Here is a 23,888-nt window from a genome sequence, read left to right as displayed (position 1 = left end):
ACAGTTGAATGTATTGGCAGAGATGGTGCCTGAGCCTTGCAGGAAGAAATGAACTGAGAAGATAAGTCACTGCATGTGCAAGAAGAGAGTCTCAAATGTGTGCCACACAGATGCACAATGCATGCTGACATGATCTCCACTGGCCAAGACTCCCAACTCAGAGGCAGCTTATTATTAATAACGTCTCAGTCCAGCAGTAGTTTCTGCTTCCTCAAATGCTGAAAAGAGGCGACGCTCAAATGCAATTGAGCAGCTGAGCTGCTCAAATGTTTTGGGTCCTTAGTAATACTGCTGGATCGGCACAGTCCACACAATATAACATTTGTCTAGATCAGAGCTGTCAACCCTTTGGGCTCCCCTTGGGCTCTTGCCTGGCCACTGCTCCCACTCTCCCCCCATCCCAGCTGCTTCTGCCCTGGTAGCCAGGAGGGGGCTGGAGTGCTTGAGCTGTACACATGGCCAAGAAATGAGCCAAGATGCCTGCACTACAGGTGGGTGGTACATACAGCTTGTGGGGAGGAGGGCTGTGCATGTGGTAGGGTGGGTGGTGATGGGCACCCTGGCAGCCTGCATGGTAGAAGGGAGCCGGCAGGGGGCGAGACACCTGCCCACCTGCACAGTGTGTGGCCTCTGGATCTGTAGCCCCCATGGCATCTGCCCCTGGGTCTGTGGCCCTGATGGCACGCAGCCCTTGGCTGCCCAGAAGTTGGCAGCCCTGGTCTGTCTTCACATTTTTCTCAAGATCTCATGCTTACCTACATGACACCTGTTGTGGTCACAAGAGGACACAAGGGACTGCACAGGTTGGCTTCTAACACACTGCTACCTGCCTTATATCCCAAAAAGCCAGGAAAGCAGCTTTGAGCATGTGCTAACATATACACGTTTAAGGAGACGTGATGAAAGAGCTACGCGACACTTGTAGTACCTCGTATACAACTCTCATAGTGTAAGCATCAATGCATTTCATTGTATAGGTTGTTGAATGTGAATATACCATTTTGTTTCTCTCGCTCTTCTCTGCGCTCTCTGGCTAGTCTTTGTCTTTCTTCTGTTCTCAGAGTGGAACCGTCTATCACTGTCAAAAAGGGATATGCATTTGTCAGCTGTTTGCAACACTGATGGTTAAAAAAGAAAGAACATGAGCAGCCATTTCAGCTAGTTTCAAACAAACTATCAAAAGTATTATTCAGTGCCTTCCTCCCCATGGGACTGTGTACCCCATACAGGTGACAAGAGGTAGCTAACCACTTTCTCACAAAAGCTGCACATGCTCTGGAAACTCTCTGCCTTCCCCTTCAATAACCAATCCAGCATCCTTAAAAGAACTGGAAATAGCAGCTTTAGGATTACCTGGCCCAAGGGATACAGTCCACTCAAAGCCTGAACACAGACTTAACATTATGCTTCCAATGTGGCCAGAGCCATGATAGATTCCTGAGAGATGCAAAAATGAAGCTGTTTTTGGCTCCAGAGGTCACCATGGGAACAGATCACTGAAGTATCGTTATTAGAAATCCAGATATCAAGTAGTTGCAGATAGTAGCCAAAACCTTCATTTATACCGAAAAATGACCCAAGCAGCTATTCAACCGCGTCCTCTTCTTTTGGAGAGGTCAGAGCTTAAGTTCCTTGAATGAGATTCTAACTATTCCAGCTAACTCCCACTTGCATGTCCAGACCCTCACTGAGCCACGACACATTTACACTAGTATAATCAACCCTTGCATAGGTGGTAAGAAAAGGAGCAGACTTGACACACATCCCTTCACTAGTATGACTCTACACCAGGTTGGAGTTCACGGTGAAGTGCTACAAGAGCAGCCCACTGTGAGCAATATCCTGTGGCAGAAGCACATCTGTCCACCCCGAAGCCTACTCTAACCTACGCAAATCCAAGAAACCAGTACAAGTTGCACAGGTGTAAATGTATCATGTGGCCAAACCCCAATGACTCAAGATCAACAACAGGCAAAGAGTATACCTGGTTTAGCTGCTGTCTTTATGTTTATCGAGGTCTGGACTGGAACAGGGCTAACTCCGCTTTGGCTTCTTCTTTCGTCTGCTATTGCTTGAGCTGCAGCAACTGTAAGAAAAAAACAAACCCATTTCATTTGAAGGAGCTGCTGCATATTAAAAAAAAGATACAGCAAATGCTTAGGAATCAAGGATGCATATATAGTCAGCATGCAAAGCTTTATATTAAGCTGGTCCTCTCAGGCCCACTTCATAGAGAATCACAGAGTAGTGGGGCTGGTAGGGACCTCCAGAGGTCATCTAGTCCAATCTCTCCCTGCCTAAGGCAGGATCAGTTCTATCCCAACCGTCCCATACAAACCACAATCTATTAAATTCTACATAAGACTACCATGAACCCTGACACAACACAGACCTAACACCACTTAGATACTCATATGCTCCTTAGAATTGTAAAGCCAGTCTATAGTCCATTATAAAATCCACGTCAAACGAGATCAGGAAGTGTCATGTGTGAATTCAAGCCTCATGCAGCTGTACTCTTACAGGCCAGAGGTCCCAAACGACTACGTTTTATTTTTGGTACATGTAGAAAAGCAGGATTCAGTGGTTTTAAAAGGGGTCTAATATGTTAAATAGCATAGGAGTGCACTAGTGGTTTAGCGTAGCAATTGTTTCAAACGCTAAAAACACCCAAGCCCTTTCTATTCCCCTTACAAAAAAAAATTCAGAAGGGTGTATATATATCAAGGCGGGGAAATACAGACAAGCTATTAGCACTCGACAACCCTGAAGATGCAAAAAAGTTTCTAGATGTTTTTTGTTATTCTTTCTTTACATAAATTGAGTAGGAAGCAGGTAAGCAGCAGGCATTAAAATAATGAACGTGTATTAAATATTTAGAGATGTACGTTTTCAGAATTAACCGAGATCCCCGGGCCTAAATCCTACAGCCGGAGCACGCCTAAAGGCCTCATTGATTCCAATAGTGTCCATGCAGGTACACAGACTAATTGCGGGGCTGGGCCTTCGATTTACACCAGCAGAAAGAGATTTATCGTCTTCAGGTTTGTTTCCACCCGTGTGCGCACATTCCTGGCATCTTTCTGTCAACTCCCATTGGAACTTAATCATCCTGTTCCCCCAGCTGGAGTGAAAGTCCTGGTCAGTGGAAGTGGTGTTAGGAGAACTATATGGGATCAAGACAGTATAGTACTCCTATCTAAATAATTAAATAGGAAAACTTTGTTTCAACACTGAGGAGCACAACACTCCTAGCTTCCCCTCCCGACAGCCAGGACCACAAGAAAGGGCGAGGAAAACCATCTGGATTCTTTAGGAACCAGAACCCCCCCCCCCCCCCAACACCCTTCCAAGACGGTACCGACTCAAGCATGCAAGAACTAAAATCACTAAACTCTTGGAAAATGAGATTTGTTTTAAACAGCAAAGTTATCTCAACAAACTGACTGATACCTTAGAGTGAAAAATGAATTATTACATTTATTTAAAGACAACTAAAGAGAAGGCTTTGTCAGAGATCTAAGACTTGCCTTTAATTGGGAACTGCTGAATGTGGAGGAGGAAGGAAGAACATTTCTCGTCGCCGTGTATTACCATGACAACTAGTTCTGTCATGGTAATAATCCTCCCTAAGGCTGCACCCAAGAACAATCACCTCAAAGTGCTTAATCCCATGTGATGCCAATGATAAATACCGATTACAATACTTATTCAGCAACTCTAAATTGTCACCCGCAGCTGTTGCAATGTCTTGCATTAATTCCTCATTACAGCGCCAAACAGAAGTCTTCTTACATCTTTCAGGCTCTTTTTATACTAATGAGGGATATCAGGGAGCACAACATAATCTCACCGATTCATAAAACCCAGCATGGAGCAACTGAGAACCCACACAGTTAAAAAAATAAATAAAACACCCTAATTTTGTATGTTGTGGCACTTGGCCTGCCGGCAAAATATTAATTCAGCTGAGTGCAACAACTAGAGACTGAGCTTTTTAGACATATATGCTAAACACAGCAAAACGGGAAAGAAGTTGCAAGACAAAGCACAGAGGACAGCAGGCGTCCGAGTACGGGTGCGGATGCAACACTTCTGTAGTGGGGGCAGCTTCAGTGATCGTTTAAGGAATCAATGGGAACATCACGAACAATCATAATACACAGGGTAAGAATAAAGCTGAAAACTGCTTTGATAAAGAAGCCAGGCTAGAGCCTCTTCTTTTGCAGCAAGGATGGTGAGAGAGATGAGCTCTTGCAGAATAGACACCCAGGGAATTCAAGGCAGCATCAGGTGGGAAACAGTCCCTTCTGCTTCAGCCCTGGCAGAGCCAGGTTGAACATTTTTGACGTCACTCATGCCAGGGCGCTAACACCTCTCCTGATATTTCTGCCTTGGTTGTAAGCATTGATTCTACTATTCTGCAGCAGAACCAGACCTTCATTAAAAGGAGCTGCCATTCAAATTGGTATGTTTGATGGGTTAAGTAAATCTCATTTTCCTGTATTACCTGAAAGCTTGATGAACGGGATTAAAGGAATTAAGAAGAGAATAGCTAATCAATACAGCCCTAGACATGAGGAATCAGGACTTGCAGTAGAGGTGATATCTTATTAAACCAACTAGATTTTTGCAAAAAAATTCTTTCATTGCAAGCTTTCAGGCACAAACACCCTTCAACAGGCATAGGAGAGAGCAGAGATTGAAATATGAATTTTCATTTCTACCCAGGAGAACTTTTACAGAGAGCAACAAAGTAAATTAAAGGCACAGTAGATCTTATGTAGAAGAGACGGCCAAAATCTAGTCTGTTGGCATCGAGAAGAGAAAAGCAAGGACTTCCACTGAGATCTAAGGAGGAGCAGTAACAGCTGAATAGTTTTTCCTCAGTTAACTCTCCCATGACTTATACAGAGCTAATGCAATGGGCCTGACAAGAAGCAACATTTATAACCAAGGGGAAAAGCCTGGAGCCAACATATTTAATTCAATGCCACAGGAAGCTGGAGTGAACAAATGAACAGGGGAAACAGAATGTGAAAATGTAATTCAAAGGAACAATTTTCACATCAAATCCAGCCCCAAACGTAGGGTCTGCGAAGTTACCTTTTCACACTGGCTCAGATCAATGTGAGAGTTTCAATAGTTATTTCTAAGCCCTAGGGAAGCTTGGAGGAATCTCTCTGCAGTTTCCAATCCAAATCTCCTAACTTACCCTAACAGAGAAGGAAGTGATGTGGACTCGGCTGGGCAAGCTGAGGAGAATGCAAAATAAAAACCAAACAATGCTCCTTGCGACAACCATTGTTAAACAGTTTCATTGGCAATGAGGGCTCAGGAGCACAGGTGTCCATCCTGCAGGCCCCACTGCCAGCCCTGGGGACACTCTGCTCATAAACATGCTTGAACTCTTTACCAATTCTCCTGTCCAAACTTTACCATGGTCCCCGTGCTTCCGTGTTCAGCACACAACACGGCTCAGAGCAGCGTTACCGCAACCCACAGTGTTTGACAGACACAGGAAAAAAAAAATACTTGTCCGACAGGCAGGGCCAGACGGACCCCTGCACCGAGCACCTTCTGGTCGGCTGACTCGGCCGAGGCATTCACCACTGAAGTCTGCAACGAGCTCCGTTTCTGCTTGCCTTGCAGTTCATCTCTGAGCCCTTCAGCTGGATTTCATAAGGGTACAGACAGGGTTACAGCCAACAATAACACCTCTACTTAGACGTACTGGGGAGGGGACCGTGGGATGTAAAGCGACTGCGAGGGCGGGAAGGCAGCTCCCCCAAAACCACGCAGCACTGCACAAATGCCTGTATGCATGGTTGCATAAACTTTGGGAACAGGTCATTAATGGAGACGAGGGACTAGGTAAGACAGGCTACCCAGTCCAATCCAGTATGTCAGATCCTAGATTCCTGGCCAATTTTTTAGCCCACAAACCAGAGAAAGACAGACACTGGACAAACCCCAAACTCCAACCTGATGTGAAGAGACCACTGCAAAGGCACGTGTTATTTCACATCTCCATGCTGAGACTCCGCCAGGACTGCCAGTAAGGATAAGGATGCTATGCGTGCTGACTGCTTTATAAGTAAGAGTGTAACACTGCATTAGGAACTGAATGGACCTCACCCTCCACCTGCTTCAAAGAGCCCTTTGCCAGCGTACTCTGAACATCACCGATCCTATCTTACTCTCTCACTCTACTCCCATCCAAGTCAAACTGCACTTGTCTGCCAGGAAGCAGCGCTCCCCTAACCCCAGAAATGCTGCAGGGAGGTTTGGAAGCAGCGAGAAGTGCCCGCTTTACCCAAGGGCTGGGCATATGGGCTCTCTGTTTGGTATGGAGTGGGCACGCGCAGCTTGAACCTAGATGGCTTTGCAGTAATTCCAGAGACTTAATCTGGCCCACACGATGCTCACTGGTTTCACCAGAAGCCAGATGTCCCAGGAACAGCACCTGCATTACAACAGGAAACACAAACTACAGATAAAAAAAAAGGACAGATGATTTTAGCACTTAAACAATGAAAACATTGTTTCCTGCAGTGTAAGTTCAAGCCAAAGGCCTGTAGATATGCATTCGTGGGACTCGTGTGGCACATTTTTCTTATGGAAATAGAATTACGTGATAGCAGCAGAGACGTGGGTTTGACATGTTTTACATGTTAACAACTAACTTTCTCTCTGGATTGATTTGATTTCTTGTTCCTATGCAGCCCCCACATTTTCAAGTCAAGTCTAGCCAATACTTAAATCTCCACGTGATCTGAGAGGCAGTTTCGAGCTTCCAAGGAGCAGAGATTGCCGAGTGAATCTGGTGATGATCTGTCAGCTATTAAGGATTTCTCTTTCACTATACCCTTCCCCTTCCCACCCCATTTACTGAAAAGCAGTCATAGGTCCCCTCTATACCCCCCTACATACTTTGGTCAGATTCTGTGGTGCCCCTTTCTCTCCGGTCTGCCACCGCTTCCAGACTCGTCCGGCCACCCTACACCTTTTCAGATGAACGCCTTTTCTGCCTTCTTCCAAGCAGCTCATCAGCTCCTGGAGTTCACCCTTCCCTATTCTGCCCTCCTTTAAGACCCTCTTCAAATCTTCTGCCTTTCTGCTTATCAGTGAGCCAAGCTGACTTGTATGGGATCTTACTATTGCTGCTACTTCTTTATACCTGTCGGCCCTCAAAAATCCACAGTGATACTCAAAGCAACCACCGCGTTTCTGCAGTGCCAGAAAAGCGCCCAATAGCAGGTGCTACCAGAATTAATCAGCAGGATTGTCTGGATGCTTTGGTGCCAGCTACGATATGTTACCCTGAAATTGAAATACCCGCCTTCTTTACTATATAATGGAACAGGAATAGGGCAATTTTGTATAAAACATAATTTTAAAAGGTTGATCCCATAATTGCTGTCAGATTACCTTTTGTTCTTTGGATTACTTTTACAGGAGAAGAGAAATCCAGTTTTAATGTGCTTTTAAGGGTTTTCCATTCCCATAGGACATTGCATCTTCCTCAATTCATTGTTAAGCAATAAGGAAAAAACCCCCCAGAGTGCAGCACCAAGATGAAAACATCACCCAGAATTTCCCATGGCTGATTTATGGTGAAAACACTGTAGCCGCACTCAGTTATTAAGTAAGAGGAGAAAGGTGTAGCCAAATCCTTGAGAAAACTTTTAGCTGGCTGCATCCCTGGAGAAGTGACTGATGCCCCTGGACAAAAGCAGCCCCTGGGTCACTTCCCAGGCAAGCCCATCACTCTAGTACGAGTGTTTTGAGGGCAGAGGCTCGTCCTCCAAATGGACCCGAGTGACTTAAGTTGCTCCAACCAGATTCACAAGAGATATTTGGGCGTATCTATATACTTTTGTGGATCTGGGCCTTAGGCACTTTGGAACAGGCTGTCCTGAGTCACCTAATAATTAGCAGCATTGCATCTCTAGTGGAAATGCAAATGACTTGCGGCAGGAGAGCGCAGGACCTCACAAAGCAAGATGTAATGGGGTTTGTGGCATTACCATAACGGCTGTATGTGAAAGGTGATCTTAGGTTTCAATGGCACGCAGGTGTGACAACACCCTTTGGGGCTGCGTTGGGACGTATGCCGAGGTGCCTAGGGGCACCTCTGCTTTTCCCTGTTATGTGAGAGGGGATATTCCCCTAGTGTCACAGGACTGGATATGGGAACAAAGCACAGCAAGGCTGCTTCTACAGCAATCCTCCTAGCCCAGTGGTTCTCAGCTTTTTTAGACGCAAGGCACACCTCGGAAAATAGCTCTTTGTTCTCACTTGTTTTCTGGCTACAGAAAAGTAACAGAGCAATTCTTCCTTTGCAAAGAACTCAGAAAGACCCCAAGAGGTCTGAATGTTTTTAACACTATGGATTCCTATTTGACATTTCTGGGTTTACCTCGCAAATGTTTGCACACCTAATAGTGCTAACACTGAGCAAAAGATCTCAAGGCCCACGACACCGTGGTTGATAATCACTATCCTAGCCCTGATGTTCATGACTTGTCGAGTCGCTACACAAATGAGACTAACCACTTGCTGCCTCTAGGTTGAAAGCCTCATTAAAGCAGGAAGCTGAAATCAAAGCTAGGAAAAGCATGGCTTTAGGTATGTTGCAACTTCAGACCTTCCACCTTCAACGGTATTTCTCAAACAAACTATGTCAAAAAACCCCCTCTGGGCATGATATTGCTGTTCATCTCCAAGGCAGACAGACAGAGTGAGACTCTTGATTTTTAAATCTGAGGGTTGACCACAGGCATGTTACATTTATAGATTTGTAACACGCCAATAAATCTGTTCAGTGGACTGGATCTGAGATGCACATCAGCTCCTCAAGGGAACGGGAAGGTGGAACTCTGGTACTTTTATACATCTTCTTTTACATTATTTCCTACTAGTTAAAGCAGCAGACCCAGGATGTTGCATTTGCAAGGTGGTCTGGTATGCATTTTTAAAGGTCTGACTACAGCATACAGAACAAAGGATAAGGAGTTATTTCGAATCATAGAAAATTAGGGTTGGAAGGAACCTCAAGAGGTCATTTAGTCCAGTGTTTCTCAACCTGTGGGCCGCTAGAATATATCAAAGGGTCACAAACAAACTTTAAAAATGGATTCTTCCTTTAAAGGAGAAAAACATGGGAAACTGCAGACTCAAGACTAACACCGTGCCCTCAACAATGAAGGAACAAGAGTTTCTCTTTCCTTCCCCACAAGTACCAATTCCCCTGCCAAATAGTCTCCCATACATTTCCCTTAACACTACAGAAAAAAAAGGAGTAATTAAAAATGTAACACTGTCACTTATGTCTAGAAGCGGGTGTCTGTTATTAGTGCTGGCAGCAGGGTAAGTCTTATGCACCCATTAAGCAGAGCACAGGCAGCAGCAACACTGCAAGTTCCCTTCCACGGCTCTACCAGCTGGCGCCCGAGGCACGAACTGGAAACACTGCTCCAGGAGCAGGAAGGTACCACAGACAGCAGCCCTGGAAGGACTCTCAGGTGTGCCCATATGGCCACCGGTCACCTTTGGGGATTTGGGACACTTTCTCCATGGCGAAGCGAGTCACAATCCAAACTAAACCTGTGCAAATGAAAGTGTGCGTGTCTCGGTCTGCAGCTCAAAGCATTTGCGGCAAACTCCAAAAAGCCTCCCGAGTCCGTACAACTAAAAGCGGCAGCAGATCCAACACTACCTTCCTTGTGGAAGACACTTACAAATGCTGGGAACATGTGAGCAAATAAAGGAGCAGACTCAACCCCAGCCGTGTCTGCCAGCTGCTTACCCGCCCTGCTAGACCTGCTTGTTTTGCTCAGGCTGCACATCTAAGAGTGTCTCCCACATCTACTGGGATGCCTCCAAAGCAATGGGAGCCCAAAGAGAGAGGAAGGTGCCACCAAGTCTGCTGAAGTCACAACATGCTCTTGCTTTCTTACTAACCCCAAGAGGCTCATATAGGCTTGCCAGAACCCCCTAGAGCAGCCAGAAAACTGCCTACACCATCTCTTAAGACTCTCTCCAAACGTGGGGAGGAAGCTGCTGAAGGGCATGTACCAGAGGAGACCCCAGACCAACTATCAGCAGCCCCTGCACACAGCAAAATTGCTCCCTTGTTGCTTCCTTCAGCCCAGTCTGCCCCTTGCTGCCCCATCTCCTCCCCCCTCCCCGAATTCAGCGGAGCTCTGCTCCCAACAAGGCACCTGCAACATGCTGTGGCCTTTCTGCATTTCAATATCAAACCAACTGCTCTCATCAGTCGAGTGACAGAAAGCACAAAGCTTTCGGGTCTTTTGATATGAAAATGTCATTTATACAATAAAGCATTTTAAAGCAGGCAGTGTCACCCCCTCCAGTGCTCCAGACACCTGCCCAACCCCTTTGAAAGGGAACATTGGTCCAAGCCCCCCCTGCTTTCACCAACAAGTTGTTTCCTCCTGTTCATTGGTTTTAACTTGTGCACCAGTCTTCCTCTGTGGGCGACTTTCATTTCAGCAGAGCACGCAGAGCTGCAATCCCTCTGCGCCGCTGGAGCCGCCGTGCCCTCATGTACTGCTTTTGTCTCTTTGTCTGAAAGTGCAATATTCTTTCAGCGCAGCGCCAGGAAGCAGAAGCCAGGAAGCTAGTGCTGCTTTGTGAAAGAATGACATATCCCCATGCTCGACTCCACAGGAGCTTCTTCAATGCAACGGGCTTGCGTTTAGGCTGATCCAGGATCCAACCCAAAGAGGACAGAAGCAAGGCTGGAATATCCACAAGGTTTCCATGGGTTAAATACCCAACTGGCTCCCTGTTAGTTGGAAAGCCCCCAAAGCCATCACGCGCATGAAAATGACCAATTCATCTGAAAGTGTCTTTTAAAATGAGCTAGTGAACTTAAAAAAGACAGCCCTAGATGATCATAATTGTGTTTTATTTCCAGACAGATACAGATATGGCTCTGCAGCTGCACCAGAAAGCCCAATTCCTGAGTAAGGATCCCTTGTGAAGCTTGTATGGAGCAGTCCCGAATATGGTGCGGGTTCATCCTGAGGTTTCTTCTTCAGGTTGGCCCTTCTTTCTCTGAAAGCCTTCGAGTGTTTTCAAGTGCTTTGATCATCTGCAGTCTTCTCCCAGTCATTTGGCTCTATGTTCCCTGCCTTCATCTCTCTTGCAAACATCTTTGAAACAGATACATGGATGCCCGGGCAGAAGTAGGCAAATGTTAGCACTTGACGTGCCGAGTTAGCATGAATGCAGGGTACACACTAAACAGATGCGCTGTTTCAGCAGGTCTTGCTTTGGAAGTGAAGGATGAAAAGTTTTACAAGCCAGTGGAGTTTTAAGGGTGAAACCCAGTAAAATGGATCAAGCTCTGAAGTGGCAGAGCACGAGCAGGAGCAGAATGGGAAATGCCAAAGGTTTCAATCTCAGCTCTGCAGGGCATGGGTAAATACTGCTGCATGTGCGTACACAGATTTGCTTATTGCTCACTGTAGTTTTCCACAAGCCCTTTGCTCACATGGGTGTGGGCCTTCCCCGCAGGGTAAATTTGAGAGTAGGTAACTCATGCTCAAGTTCAGGTAGCTTGAGAGAGAACAGTTATGCTGCAAAACGCTACCTGACTTGCACAGAGGGAAGCAAATCCCTGACCGGCGAGCTAGCCTCCAACCCACACCTCCCATGGGTCAGCCAGCTCAAGGGTCCCCTCAGCTCACCTCGGGAGATGTGCTGAGTCAGGCTCTGCCTCAAGCCACCCCTGCAGCGAGGGCAGCCTCATGACAAACACTCGTGCCTTTTCTTCCTTGTAATATTTTCTTAAGTTTTCGATTCCCAGGGGCACCATCTTCAGCACAAGGAAGTGGGCTGGCTTTGCTTCTCCTCTCTTTCAACCCTTCAGAATCAGTCCTTTTTTCTCCTTCGTCCACGGCACGCTCGCTGAACTGCTATTTGTCCTCTTGCTTGCAGGCTATTGTTTAATACACCGTCTCTCAAACAAAGCAGCCCACACAGAGCCTAGCACTGCAAGCCACAACCGACACAGGACAAGCGGAGGGGGGCACAACTTTGGGTTCTCCCTTGAAAGGAAAAGAATGACTCTTTATGCAATAAGTGAGTCCCTGTTATTGCCTATTTTACCCCGAACCTTCTCTTCCTTAAGGGCCTACACTACTCACCTCCTTTCTGCCTTAGCAGTGAAGCCAGGATGCAGAGAGAGGCCGAGCACTGGCCCCTGCACCTGTAGCCCCCAGAGGCTCCAACCCAATCCTGCACCAGCACCCCTTGGTGCAGATCCTTTAGTCCTCATGGAACTTGGCTGCCACGCTACTTTTCTGCTGCCTTCACAGAACAGAGCAGTGAGAAACCTAAACAGCTGAATGCCGCTCTTTCTTCAGACTGCCAGTCAGCCCTCATTACAGACACAGGGCCGCTATAAGGCCTCGAACATATAGTCAAGTGATGGCCCCTTCTCAGAGGTTTAAATATGGACCCATGAAAAGACGACAGAGGGATGATGTGGATGGTCAGGGTGAAAGGGAAGAAGAGAACAAGCAGCAAGCTGGCAGTTGTGCCTGGACACAAGTCTTGGCCCACCCTCTGCCTGCACACAGCCAAATGGCAGAGGCGGAGAAGGAGGCGATGACTGGGAATGAATGACAGAAGCCTGGACTATCTTGACCCTGGTACTGAGTAACGGCTCGTAACTAAAGTCTCAAAGGACTGCTCATCTGTCCGCAGATGACCATGAGAAAAAGTCAGAATTTGAGCATTTGACTATGGAAGGAAGTTACTTTGTTTAATTCCCACTACCTAGAGACAGACATCTCTGTAGATTTCCACTCAGGAACTCCCATATTTAAAAAGTGAGCACTCGAGTCGGACAACGCGGCTTTAAAGAGAGCTGCGAGGCCTCTCCAAGTCTCGGGTCAGCTCACTCCAACAGCACTGCCAAGCCATTTAAAGGGCCAAGTCAGGCATCTCAAACCTCACCTGCAAAGTACAAAGGGGAGGAAGATGGAGGAGCTGTATTTACTGAAGATGTAGCTCTCCCCTAAAGAGCTACAAGTGGTGAACTAAATTCTTCCTGGACAACCAACTCGGAGGACTCTGTCACTGGGAAGCGAAGAGCTGAAGGAATGCATGGAAAATAGATTTGAAATAGAAAACAAATGCTGTGCTGGACATATTGAAGCTGGACTTGTCTTAGAGAGAAAATAGAAACAAATGTTTCACATACATAAAAAATTGCATACACACACACTGGGAATCGGACCTCGTGGTGCAGGTGATCTCTTTTATTAGACCAACTAGTTTTTTGCAAAAACATTTCTTTTGCAAAAATCTAATTGGTCGAATAAAAGATATCACCTCCCTCACGAGGTCCGATTCCTTTTGCCTCTAGACCAATACGGCTACAACCTGGATACCTGACGCATACTGTGCCTTACAGGGACTGCCAATGAAAGCAATAATTATTAGCTGGCAAATTAAAAGGTCATTAAGCAATAACTGTCCTTTTCCTTCTTGCAGCACTGACTGCTGAGCCTATTCTCAGTGTTACTGCTGCCATTTACAAACCGGATATTACTTCTAAGGTCTTCATTGTTGGACAGTCATGTAGAAACTGCACAAAAGCAAAGAATTCATCTCTGACATCTAGCTGGAAGTTTTCCCAAGCCAACTGCCTCAAATTCAGTAGTGGTAAACCAGGAACTTGAAGGTCACCCATTTATCTCATACTTACACTGACGACAGTCCTTAAGTCTTCTGTGAGGGAAACAAGTTATACAATTTTAATCTTCTATACTTCAAATTTTAGATTCATAGTTATGTTACACAACGAAAAAGTGCCATAAGGACTTTTCACCATGTCACCTATGGCTCCAGAAGTAGGACCGATGCTTGCATTATTTTAGCTACAGGCCTTCAGGAAAAACAGACCTTGCTGTGTTACCTGGACCTGCTCTTTACACACACAAGCCCTTGGCCAAGTACAATAGATATCAATTTACCTACACTGCGGCTTACGCAGCCACTGCACAAATACTGATGCTACCAAGTAACTATGTTAACAAAGACAATAGCTGTGCAATGACTGCATCACCACCTGGTCATTCGGTAAGCATTAACGACTGGGGATAGGAAATAAAGTTCTACAGAAACATTTACAATAAACCACTCATAGTAAATACATACAAGTGCCCTGGACATACTAAGAGAACCTGGCAACGAACCTTGTCCTAGAGCTTTGAACAGCACAAAGCTATTGTTTCAAGAGTGCTTCCCTGTCCTGGCCTTCTTGTTTTAAAATGGCTTTGCTTGGCAGTTAAATGCCATAATTTTGTTCAGCAAAAGGTCATCTCATAAGGCAGTGCCCAGCAGAACCAGACACCCTTTTACAACGGCATCCAGCAGAGCTTCCCAAAACAACATTTCAGCATGACTGCAACAGCTTTTGACATTCTCCTCAACAGAAATGCAGTAACTTAAACACTTCCCATATGCCCAAGCATTGCAAAGTTTCCAGAGCGAGAATGACAGGCATGAGATGATGCAGAAAATACTAAAATGCCCAACCTATTTAGCCCCTGTCTGCCCTAGGATATTCTGGGCTCAGGATTTCCTCCCTTAAGAGATGCCAAGATCCCCAAGTGATGCTATCAGGGGAATGTATAGCTGAGAAAAGATAGATCCATTCATGTCTTTTCTACACCGCAGCTTTACATGGTACAACTACCAAATGACCAGAGAGAGAGTCCTGCATGGATGAGCCCTTAATGTCAAAGAAGAGTGGTTTTGATGATACTGATTTATAAAATATAAGCCAAAATACAAAAGTGTTAATACCAGCACTTCTACTTCTGCCGAGGGGAGCCATTATCTATGCCATAATCTTAGTTCTACCTCAACCTTGTCAGAAGCACTTTGCAACCACAGCTGGACTAAGCATGCATCTAATGCCCCCTCGCATTTTGGAGTGACTGAACCAAACTCTTCCTATGCTTTCTAGCTGAGCCCTCTTAAAAGACAGTTATCTGGTTAAGACAGTAATTGGCAGCCTACGAACTGTGCGGCAGGGTCAGCCTGCAGAGCCACTGGATTTGGCCTGCGGGCATGGGACTCGATGGTGGAGGGTGTGGGGCAACGGAGGACAGTCCTAGTGCCAGCCTTCCCTGCAGCTGGAAGAGGCTGCCTGCTCCTGGGTTAAGTGACCTAAACTTTCAGCAGAAACTGGCCAGTTCTACTGAAATGTGCTAAATTAAGCAACTAATTTGCCAGCAGTGAATCTCAGCAGAAATTTGTGACCTGCTAGTGTTTTGCCTGCCTCCTAGAAGCACAGATATACTCAAACCTGCAGTCTCCTAATATTCTCACCAAGGCGGGTGGCATTTGGCCAACATGGAGATTCAGCCAGACTAAGTAGTTCAGCATACGGCTCCTACTAGAACTGGTGGAAGAACCTGCCCAGACGACGCTCGGGACAGAGGGACTAAATTATAGACGAATCTAAACAAGATTAGATTAATTCATTCAAACTTTACCATGTGTTTCTGGACCCAATTACAAGTATGTTTAAGTTATAACTTTGACCTTTAATGGAACAGCATGCTTCAAATGCTCTCTTTACTTAATGTTTTCAAATATCCTTCTAAGTAATCACATGCAAATAAAAAGCAGTCAGTGCTCCCACTGTCATGGTGACTGCAATGGGCATTACTGAACATGTATGCTGAATACTATATATACTAGTGCTTTTCATTCAAGCTCCCCCAACTATTCATGAACACTGGCTTTCATAATAATTATTTTTAAAGATGGGTGCATAAAGAAAGAATAAGTCACTATTTTGTATTACCTGACTAGGAAGCTGGAGCAGTAGGAATAGGATTCAAATCTCAATTTCTCACTCTGTGCTTTTAGCAATACTCTTAGCAAGTTTGCCATCTAATATACTGGGATGAACTTTCCATCTGAAATGAAATCTTGCTACTAAAGTTTTCATGTCATGTAACTGTTAAATGACACAACTTTCAAGGTACAGAATTGTAGTTTGTGATCAAGACCTGAACATTTGCCTGCCTGCTCACTGGTGGCAGAAGAGAAGCTTTCCCCGGCCAGTCTTGGAAAAGTTGTGCAGAAGTTAAGTTTTGTTTTAGAACTCCGATTTCTTAGTCCCTACAATTACAGATATACTTTCAAATGTAGATCTAATGTAAAGAGCTCTCTCTCTCTCTATATATCCAATGTAAAGATAGATATTTATATCACTGCCATCTAGAATCCACATGAAATCAACTCCACTACCTCAAAAGCCGCTTATAACCTTAGGAAATAATAATGAAATGAAGTTAAGACACAGCTTCACAGCTACTACTGCAGTACTGTGAGCTATATTGACACTGCCAAGAATCAAGTCAGTTTTGGTTATCCCTCTCAGCCATGTACCTAGACCCCATTAATTCAGCATCCCAGAGCCTCACAATTTTATACCTTTATCTTTGCAACACCCATGACGGGTGGGGAAATATTAGCATGGCCATTTTACAGATAATATCTCACTGTGCCATGGCTTCCCCACAGAAGCCTAACAAGACTACTCTGAAGAAGTCAGCGGGCTCTTCAGGGTACACAAGAAAAAAAATCCTTCTTCCTGCCAGCAACAGGAGACTGCATGACTCATATTCACCAGACACCCAATAGCCATGGGCTGATGTGAAAACCAGAGCCCAAGATCTGATCCAAGGGACCTCCTTGGCAGAAACCCTAGCATCCTTCCAGTTTTCACCTGTTGCAGCTTGACGGAGAAACTGTGTGTCAGAACCTTAGCAGGGGATTCACCAGGACCCCTTCCACATTTGCATCTACTGCTGCCTTGTTTCACTAACTGCGTGCTGCTCAAAGACTTCAGGATTAAAACCATGACTGAGATGGAAATTAGGGCTACTTGGTGCTGCCATTTGTTCCAGACTACTCATCTGAGCATTGAAGTTTCAAGATTAGTTATGCTTCCTTCCCATAAGGTACAACTCTTTTCATAAATCTAGTAAAGAAGTTACTAGGAAATTTGTTCTGGGCCACACAGACAAAGCCAAACACATGGTAGGCCCAAAAGCTCAATTCTGCACTTCTGAAGTGCAACTACCGTGACATGGGATGATGGCAGTGACAGCTTGATGCTCAGTTTGTGCTTTTTTTTGCAAAAATGCAAAGTATTTTTGTTAAAACAAGCTAAGCTGGAGATCAAAGAAAAAAAATGGGAGCACTTTTTCCCCTCCCAGATTGATACCAAGAATGAAGGATGCGCAAGTCATGTGGGGCTGCCAAGTATAACTAAGTCTCTTCAGACATAACTTAGTTTCATCATTTTAACACAGCCCATGCCTGTAAGTTGTTCCATACCAGCATACCCCTCCCCTTCATGCCTATGCAGAGCTCACTGATTTCAGCCTGGGAATGGTTGGGGGGAAGGGGGAGGAATTCAGCAGAACTGGGGCCTTGGTTAGCAATTCTAAGGACATGAGAAGCAGCAGCAGCCAGCTCATTCTCTTGTAGCTTTGCTGGCTCCTCACTGGAATGGGGCGATACTAAATGAATGCAGAAATAAAGCAAGTTTGCTCAGTAAAATAAAAAAGCCATTTCTACACAGTCACTTTTCAGAAACATATATTCAGAAATCCACATGCATAAGCAGATGGGTTAGATAATGACTGAATTTATTAGTTATTTTTTTAGAGGCCACAACTCTGACCACATCGTGCTTGGCTAGCCAGGAGATGGAAACTATGCCTGCAGCCAGATCTCCCAAAACAGGTCTGCAGGAGGAAGGCGACACTCCGATGTCCTGGTTCAAAAACTTAACTCGCAATCAGATCTGAGGAAGGGTGCTTTTGGCCCAAAGCTTGTCAAACTTATCTCCCAATTGGAGCAAAAGATGGTACAAAAAAACCCCTTGTATCTCATACATTTCCTGGACCATCACAGCTACAAAAACACTCCAACCCTACTAAAGATATTTCCCATGACCAGGAAATCTTTGACAGAGCTGGATTTCACTTAAATCACATTTTAGAAATAATAATTCCCACAGTGCTCTAACATGGGCAGGGGTGGGACACTACTTTCAACTTTCTGCAAGGTAAAACACAACTAGTTCTCACAATGAAAAACTCATTCAGTTGCCACCAAGGTCACAGCAGACAAGATAAAGAATGGTTAGAGAAACAACATACAAAAGTAAACACAACCTAACACTGTAAATTAAAATAATTTCAAATATTACCCTGATTATCCCTAGTGCTCAAGAATTAAACCTGAACACAGAAGCAAAAGACCAACTTCCCTTTCAAATCTTTCCAGGCTCCACAGTGCTTACAGAATTAAAAAAAAAGTCTAGAAAAGGCCCTTTTTTGTGCCCAAACTAAGAGGATATAACTTTAAATACACACAGGGATCAGATCAATGGCTTTAAAAGTGCCATTTCTGCACAATTATTTCACAGAGCAGAACTCATACTGGAGGTTATGCATCTACCAATGATACATAAACAGGAAACAACGAGTAAACCCAAACCTAAATTTTGGTTGCAGAAGCATATAAACCCTCATGGTGTCTACCTGAAGGAAACAGGATCGGGCAGGTGGGAAGAAGGACAGAAAGGGAAGAGCAGTTGAATCACAGGACTGTCACTCCTGGCATGATATGGCTTACAGGAATTTTCATGATGAAATGCTGCATAAATCACGACTGCCCTCAATACTGGACTGAGCTGCAGAGTTAAGAGCTGGGGAAAAAAAAAATCTACTTTTTTACTTCAAACTTTGCACTTTTCGTATGAAAAGCAATCGAGAAATAACAAACACGGGATCCCATGATGCTGAAGTTCAAGGCTTGACAGGGTTACTAAAGAACGCTAGCCAAAGGATGTTAAGAAAGTCCAGACGCAGGGCAGAGGAATGCCGTAATGCCTGGGCAACTGTTCTTCAGAGGAACACCAGGTCCTTTGCCCATCTTGTACACCGGCCTCCAGCTCAGGGGTTCTCAACCTTTTTTCATTAATAAGCACTCTGATGACTTAGCCTTTTTCATGGAGCATTAAAAGAAAATCAAATAGATATAACAGTCATCTCATCAACTATGCCTTTCAATGCGATTCTTGACACGATGGCGAGTTCTTTTGAGCACTATTTCTGGACGTATTGGAGAGCACTTTATACAATCACGAGAGCATGAGGGTGCTTGCGAGCACTAGGTTGAGAATGCTTGCTAGCTACTAGGTACTAAATGAACCTGAAGCTCCCTTCTCACCCGCCTCAACTGTCTGATTACTGAAAAGCAGAAACTTAACTTCCTCCCCACCCCCTGCCTCTAAGACCTGACATATTCAGGTCCTTTTTGCTGCTGCAAAAACCATGACTTTGCCAGTGGAGACAGGACAAAGTGGTATTCATTACACCACCACTCTCAGTCTTTTGTTTCAGGTCGTTTCTTTTCCAAACACAGGCAGTGCCTGACTTGGCTGCAGCCCCAAGAGCGGCAGAAATAAGGTGACCCCATTCTTGTCAATTTCACCGCTGCCCATAGGGTCCGAAATGACGGATCCGCACTCCCCCATCCCTCTCTCTCTCTCCCACACACTTGGAAACCAGTGTGGTGACAGAAAGGCACTGGCAGACTGCACCGCATTCATTCACCTTTGTCATATGTACAGCTGTAAGTCCTAGAAATGCATTTTATGTCACTTAAAAGTTTAGATTCTGCTCCAAGGATTTCCATTTTGGAAGAGACGCAAGATGATTTTTCAAGCCTGTCCTTTCTATTTAGAAGATCTGCCTGTTGCATGAAAGCACAGGAAGGGCGATAAGCTGCACCGCTCCAGGAATTTTCCACCTCTAGTTACCAGACAGACTCTAGTCCAAGATGGCTGTCAAAAAAAAGTGGGCGATACCTGTTTGGAGACTTCTAGAAAAAAAGTTTGATGGTTTTAGTTTGGCTCTCCGCACAACAGCGCACCCCTCACAAACGACAGAAGTCAGCACATTCAGCATGGAGGACAAGAATAAAATAGAAATGAAATTTTCAACATTTCATTTCAAGTTACAGGAAGAAGTTTGCAGTACCACTCCCTCTGCCCTATCCTTTCTTTGGACAAGTAGCATCAAGCCTGATGTCCTCCGACAAACCATTACTTTTCATAAACACTAGGTTCACCTTAGAAAAAAAAACCAACACTAAGGGAAGGAAAATAAAAACCACACACACTTCATATCAGCTGTCTGCGTCAAAGAGAAACTTCCAGGTCTGAGTTGAACATGCAAAGCCTTTCCCTCCGTATATAAGGCACATCCGATCTCCTACCCCAGGGGCTGCGGTGGCAGAAAAGACCGGACTGTCAAAAAGCCAGGACGATGACGCTTGTACCCCGTTCAGTTCAGATCACGCCTTCAAGAACCGACACCACGTGTCTGCCTCCCGCCGTTACTTCCAGGCTGAGCGTATCAGCCCGGTTCATCCTCTACTGACTCGCCCACAAAACCGACGTGTGCGGCGCCGACACGACGCTCCCTGCGCACGGGCCTGCCCTGCCAGCCGGGACCCCAACCCCGACAGCTGACACGCAAACCCGCCGGCAGCGAAAACAGTCAACCCAAAGCCCGTGCCCAGGAGCTAGCAAGGATGTGCTCAACCCCTGGATGGGGGCACGAACTCGAGACGGTGGCTTTTAAGCAACGTCAACATTTTGATGAGGGAAGGCATCATCCTGGGGAAGGCACCTTGGGGACTAACTCGAGTAGATCTATATATCTATAGATCCACATATATATCTATATAGAGATACGTGGATCTCCCTCTCTCTGGACAGGTAGATACAGACGGCAATAGAGCTGCGGTTCCCAAACTTGGACACGTCGCGCGCCGCCCATTTAAAACCGGACGGCTTTTACGCACCGCCGGCAAATTTTTCGGTTTGCTCTGTCCCCCCCCCGGGCACAGGGGGCTGGCAAATCAAGCACGTGAACGCCACACTCGCAGTGCCCCTCCGTTCACAATGGCTGCAGGGTCCGCGCCTCTGCCTGACGCTTGCCAGGGGCCTGAGGGTGGGAGCAAGGCGCCGGTCGGGAGAGGGCGAGGCGAGGCGAGGCGAGGGCGGTGTCCCCGGCGCTGGGCGCGCACGGCCTGGCCCGGCCCCTCTGGGGCTGAGGTAGGCGCGGGCCGGCCCGAGCCCTGAGGGCTGACGCTGCGTCCCCCGCGACCGGCCCGGCCCGGCCTCCACCCCCGCCAGGGGCCCGGCCCGCTCACCCATCTGCTCCCGCAGCCCCTTCAGCGCCCCGCCACCGCCGCCGCCGCCGCCCTCCGCCATCTTCCGCCTCCCAGCCGCCGCCGCCGGGCAGGGCACCGCGAGCGCAGGGCGCAGGGCGCATGCGCCGACCGGCAGCGCTGCGCGGGGCGGGAAGAGCGCAGGGCCCGCCCCCAGCGCGAGGCTCCGCCCCCTCCCGGCCTGGCCCCCCCCCCCTCAGCTCTGAGGGGCCTGACACGAGCTTCCCTCCGCCCGTCCTGTGACGCAGACTAGAACACGTGACATACGTCGCCATGACGGCACACGTGACGTACAGCACGTGGACTGCACCATCACTGCACGTTACATGTATTGTCACGACCGCACCATCACTGCGCATGTTACATACCTCGCCGTGACATCACACGTTACATACATCGCGTGGGCCGCACCATGACAGCGCACGTTACATACATCATGTGGGCTGCGCCATGACAGCACACGTTACATACATCGCGTGGACCGCGCTATGGACACCCAACAACCTCCCCTGCCAAGTGAGGTCACCAGGACTCCTGCCTCGTGTCCCCCGTTTCTGTCCCACCTTGGTTTCCTTCACTACATGGCCCCGGTTCCACGTTACATCGATCGCGCCGCCGACTGGGGAATGGCGCAGGACACGCGGAGCGGCGGCACGGGCAGAGTCGTGGCCGCGCTGGAAAAATGGCTGTCCAGCTAGAAAAACTATGGAGTTAGTGCTTGGAAAGGTGTCACAAGTGTAGAGCTGGTTTCTACCCAGGTATCAGGGCCCTGCCGCATGTTACATCGATCACGCCATGGACTGAATCACGCAATAAATGTAGGGGGGCCACATGGGCAGAGTCATTATCACACTGGAAAAGTGGCTGGCCAGCTATAAAAACTGCCGAGCAGCTACAGAGTTAGTGCTTGGAAAGGTGTCTCAAGCCCAGAGCTGGTTTCGATCCAGGTATCAGGGCCCTGCTACACGTTACATTTATCACATCATGGACTGGTGAATCAGGCAATAATGGAGAGCAGCTGTATGGGCAGAGTTGTTATCACACCATAAAAATGGCAATCCAGCTATAAAAAGAGCTGAGCAGCTACAGGATTAGTGCTTGGAAAGGTGTCTCAAGTCCAGAGCTGGTTAGTATCCAGCTTTCATTTCACCAGGTGGCAGGGCCCTGCTACACGTTACACTATCACACCATGGACTGGTGATTCACACAAAAAATGTGGAGAGGCCACACGGGTAAACTCATTATCACACCAGAAAAATGTCCACCCAGCTATAAAAAGAGCTGACCAGCTACAGAGTTAGTGCTTGGAAAGGTGTCACAAGTCTAGAGCTGGTTTCTACCCAGCTTTCATTTGAAGGTTTAGCAGGGCCGAAAGGAGGAGAAAGCAATCTGCATGCCTTTCCCAGCAGCTGATGCAGCGAGCCTGGCTTGAGAAAGCTGCTCCCTATATATGGCCCCTGTTACACGTTACATATATTACTCAATTCACTGGTGAATCATGCAGTAAGTTTAGACATGTTCAAAGCAGGAGGGGCCACACGTGCAAAGAAATTATCACACAATTAACGGGTTAATTGCACAATCAATTTAGACAGGAAACACATGCAAAGTAATTATCACACCATAAAAATAACTATCCAGCTATAAAAAGAGCCAGCCAACTATAAAGTTAGTGCCTAAAAATGCGTAACATCGCTATACCTGGTTTCTATTCATCTTTAATATGAACACGTAGCAGGGCTCTTAGGGTGATATCTTTTATTGGCTCCATTATGTAGTTGGGATAGAAACATGCAGGTTTCAAATGCAAGACATGCGCCCTCAGGTTGTAATAATTAGAAGCATCCCCCTATTGTGGCTGTCACACAATTCACACAGATTTAGAAGCCAACAATTTACTGAATTAGCCACGCAGGTATTCTGGATAGTTCATCGATTAGGCGTGTTTTTGATAACCCTGCCTTTCCAAATTGAGTTTAGAAGAAAATGATGAATGCATAGAGATTACTTTTGAGACAGTGCGCCGAATTTTGCTCTCAGTTTACATAGATGGAAATCTTAAATCACTCATTGCACTTATGCTGGAGTAACTGAGAGCAAAATTAGCCTAAGGCTACAGAAAACACATCCAAATGGAGGAGCAAGTATGAACTTGTAACTCTTGGCCCTGTGCAGGCCTGAAGCCTTATTTGGCCAGATGAAGCATTTGGTAATGCCAGCTGCTAGAAACTTGATGGAGCTGCTTGACTGGTGGTCTAAAGTTAAAACCTTAGGGTGTGTCTAGATGTGCAGTTTAATGTGCATTATTTTAATGTGCATTAAAGCGTCATTAAAAGAAGTGCTATTTAATTAATGCGCATTAAGATAGGATAATGCACATTTTCCTAGTACCTCACAAGGGAGGGTGCTTGTAGACGAGCAAGGAGGCTCCTCTGATGTGCTGTAATTACAGCGCATTGGAGCAGACCGGATTAATCAAGTCTGCTGGAGCGTGGCAATTACTGCACTCTAGCAGCCTCCCGCACCTTGTGTGTTAGCATCCCTGCACTTCTAAATGGCAGTTCAACAAG

The 23,888-nt window shown here is 46.3% G+C and overlaps 1 protein-coding gene across 8 annotated transcripts in view; it reads right to left on the bottom strand.

Moving 5' to 3' along the window:
* Positions 1-21,403, bottom strand: part of MAP7D3 (MAP7 domain containing 3) — a 51,994-nt gene extending 30,591 nt beyond the window's left edge. For all 8 annotated transcript variants that reach the window (XM_059732889.1, XM_059732890.1, XM_059732893.1 and 5 more), the window contains exons 1-3: positions 21,301-21,403; positions 1,985-2,086; positions 998-1,078 (exon numbers count right to left, since the gene is read on the bottom strand). In XM_059732889.1, the coding sequence (XP_059588872.1) occupies positions 998-1,078; positions 1,985-2,086; positions 21,301-21,361 (244 nt within the window). In that variant the 5' untranslated portion in view covers positions 21,362-21,403. The remainder of the gene's footprint in view (positions 1-997; positions 1,079-1,984; positions 2,087-21,300) is intronic.
* Positions 21,404-23,888: the final 2,485 nt, after the last annotated feature.

The sequence above is a fragment of the Alligator mississippiensis genome, chromosome 8 (assembly GCF_030867095.1).
Source record: "Alligator mississippiensis isolate rAllMis1 chromosome 8, rAllMis1, whole genome shotgun sequence".
In the NCBI taxonomy this organism is placed as follows: Eukaryota; Metazoa; Chordata; order Crocodylia; family Alligatoridae; genus Alligator; species Alligator mississippiensis.
The sequence above is the reverse complement of the archived record's forward strand: the minus strand, read 5'-3'. Positions and strand labels throughout refer to the sequence as shown.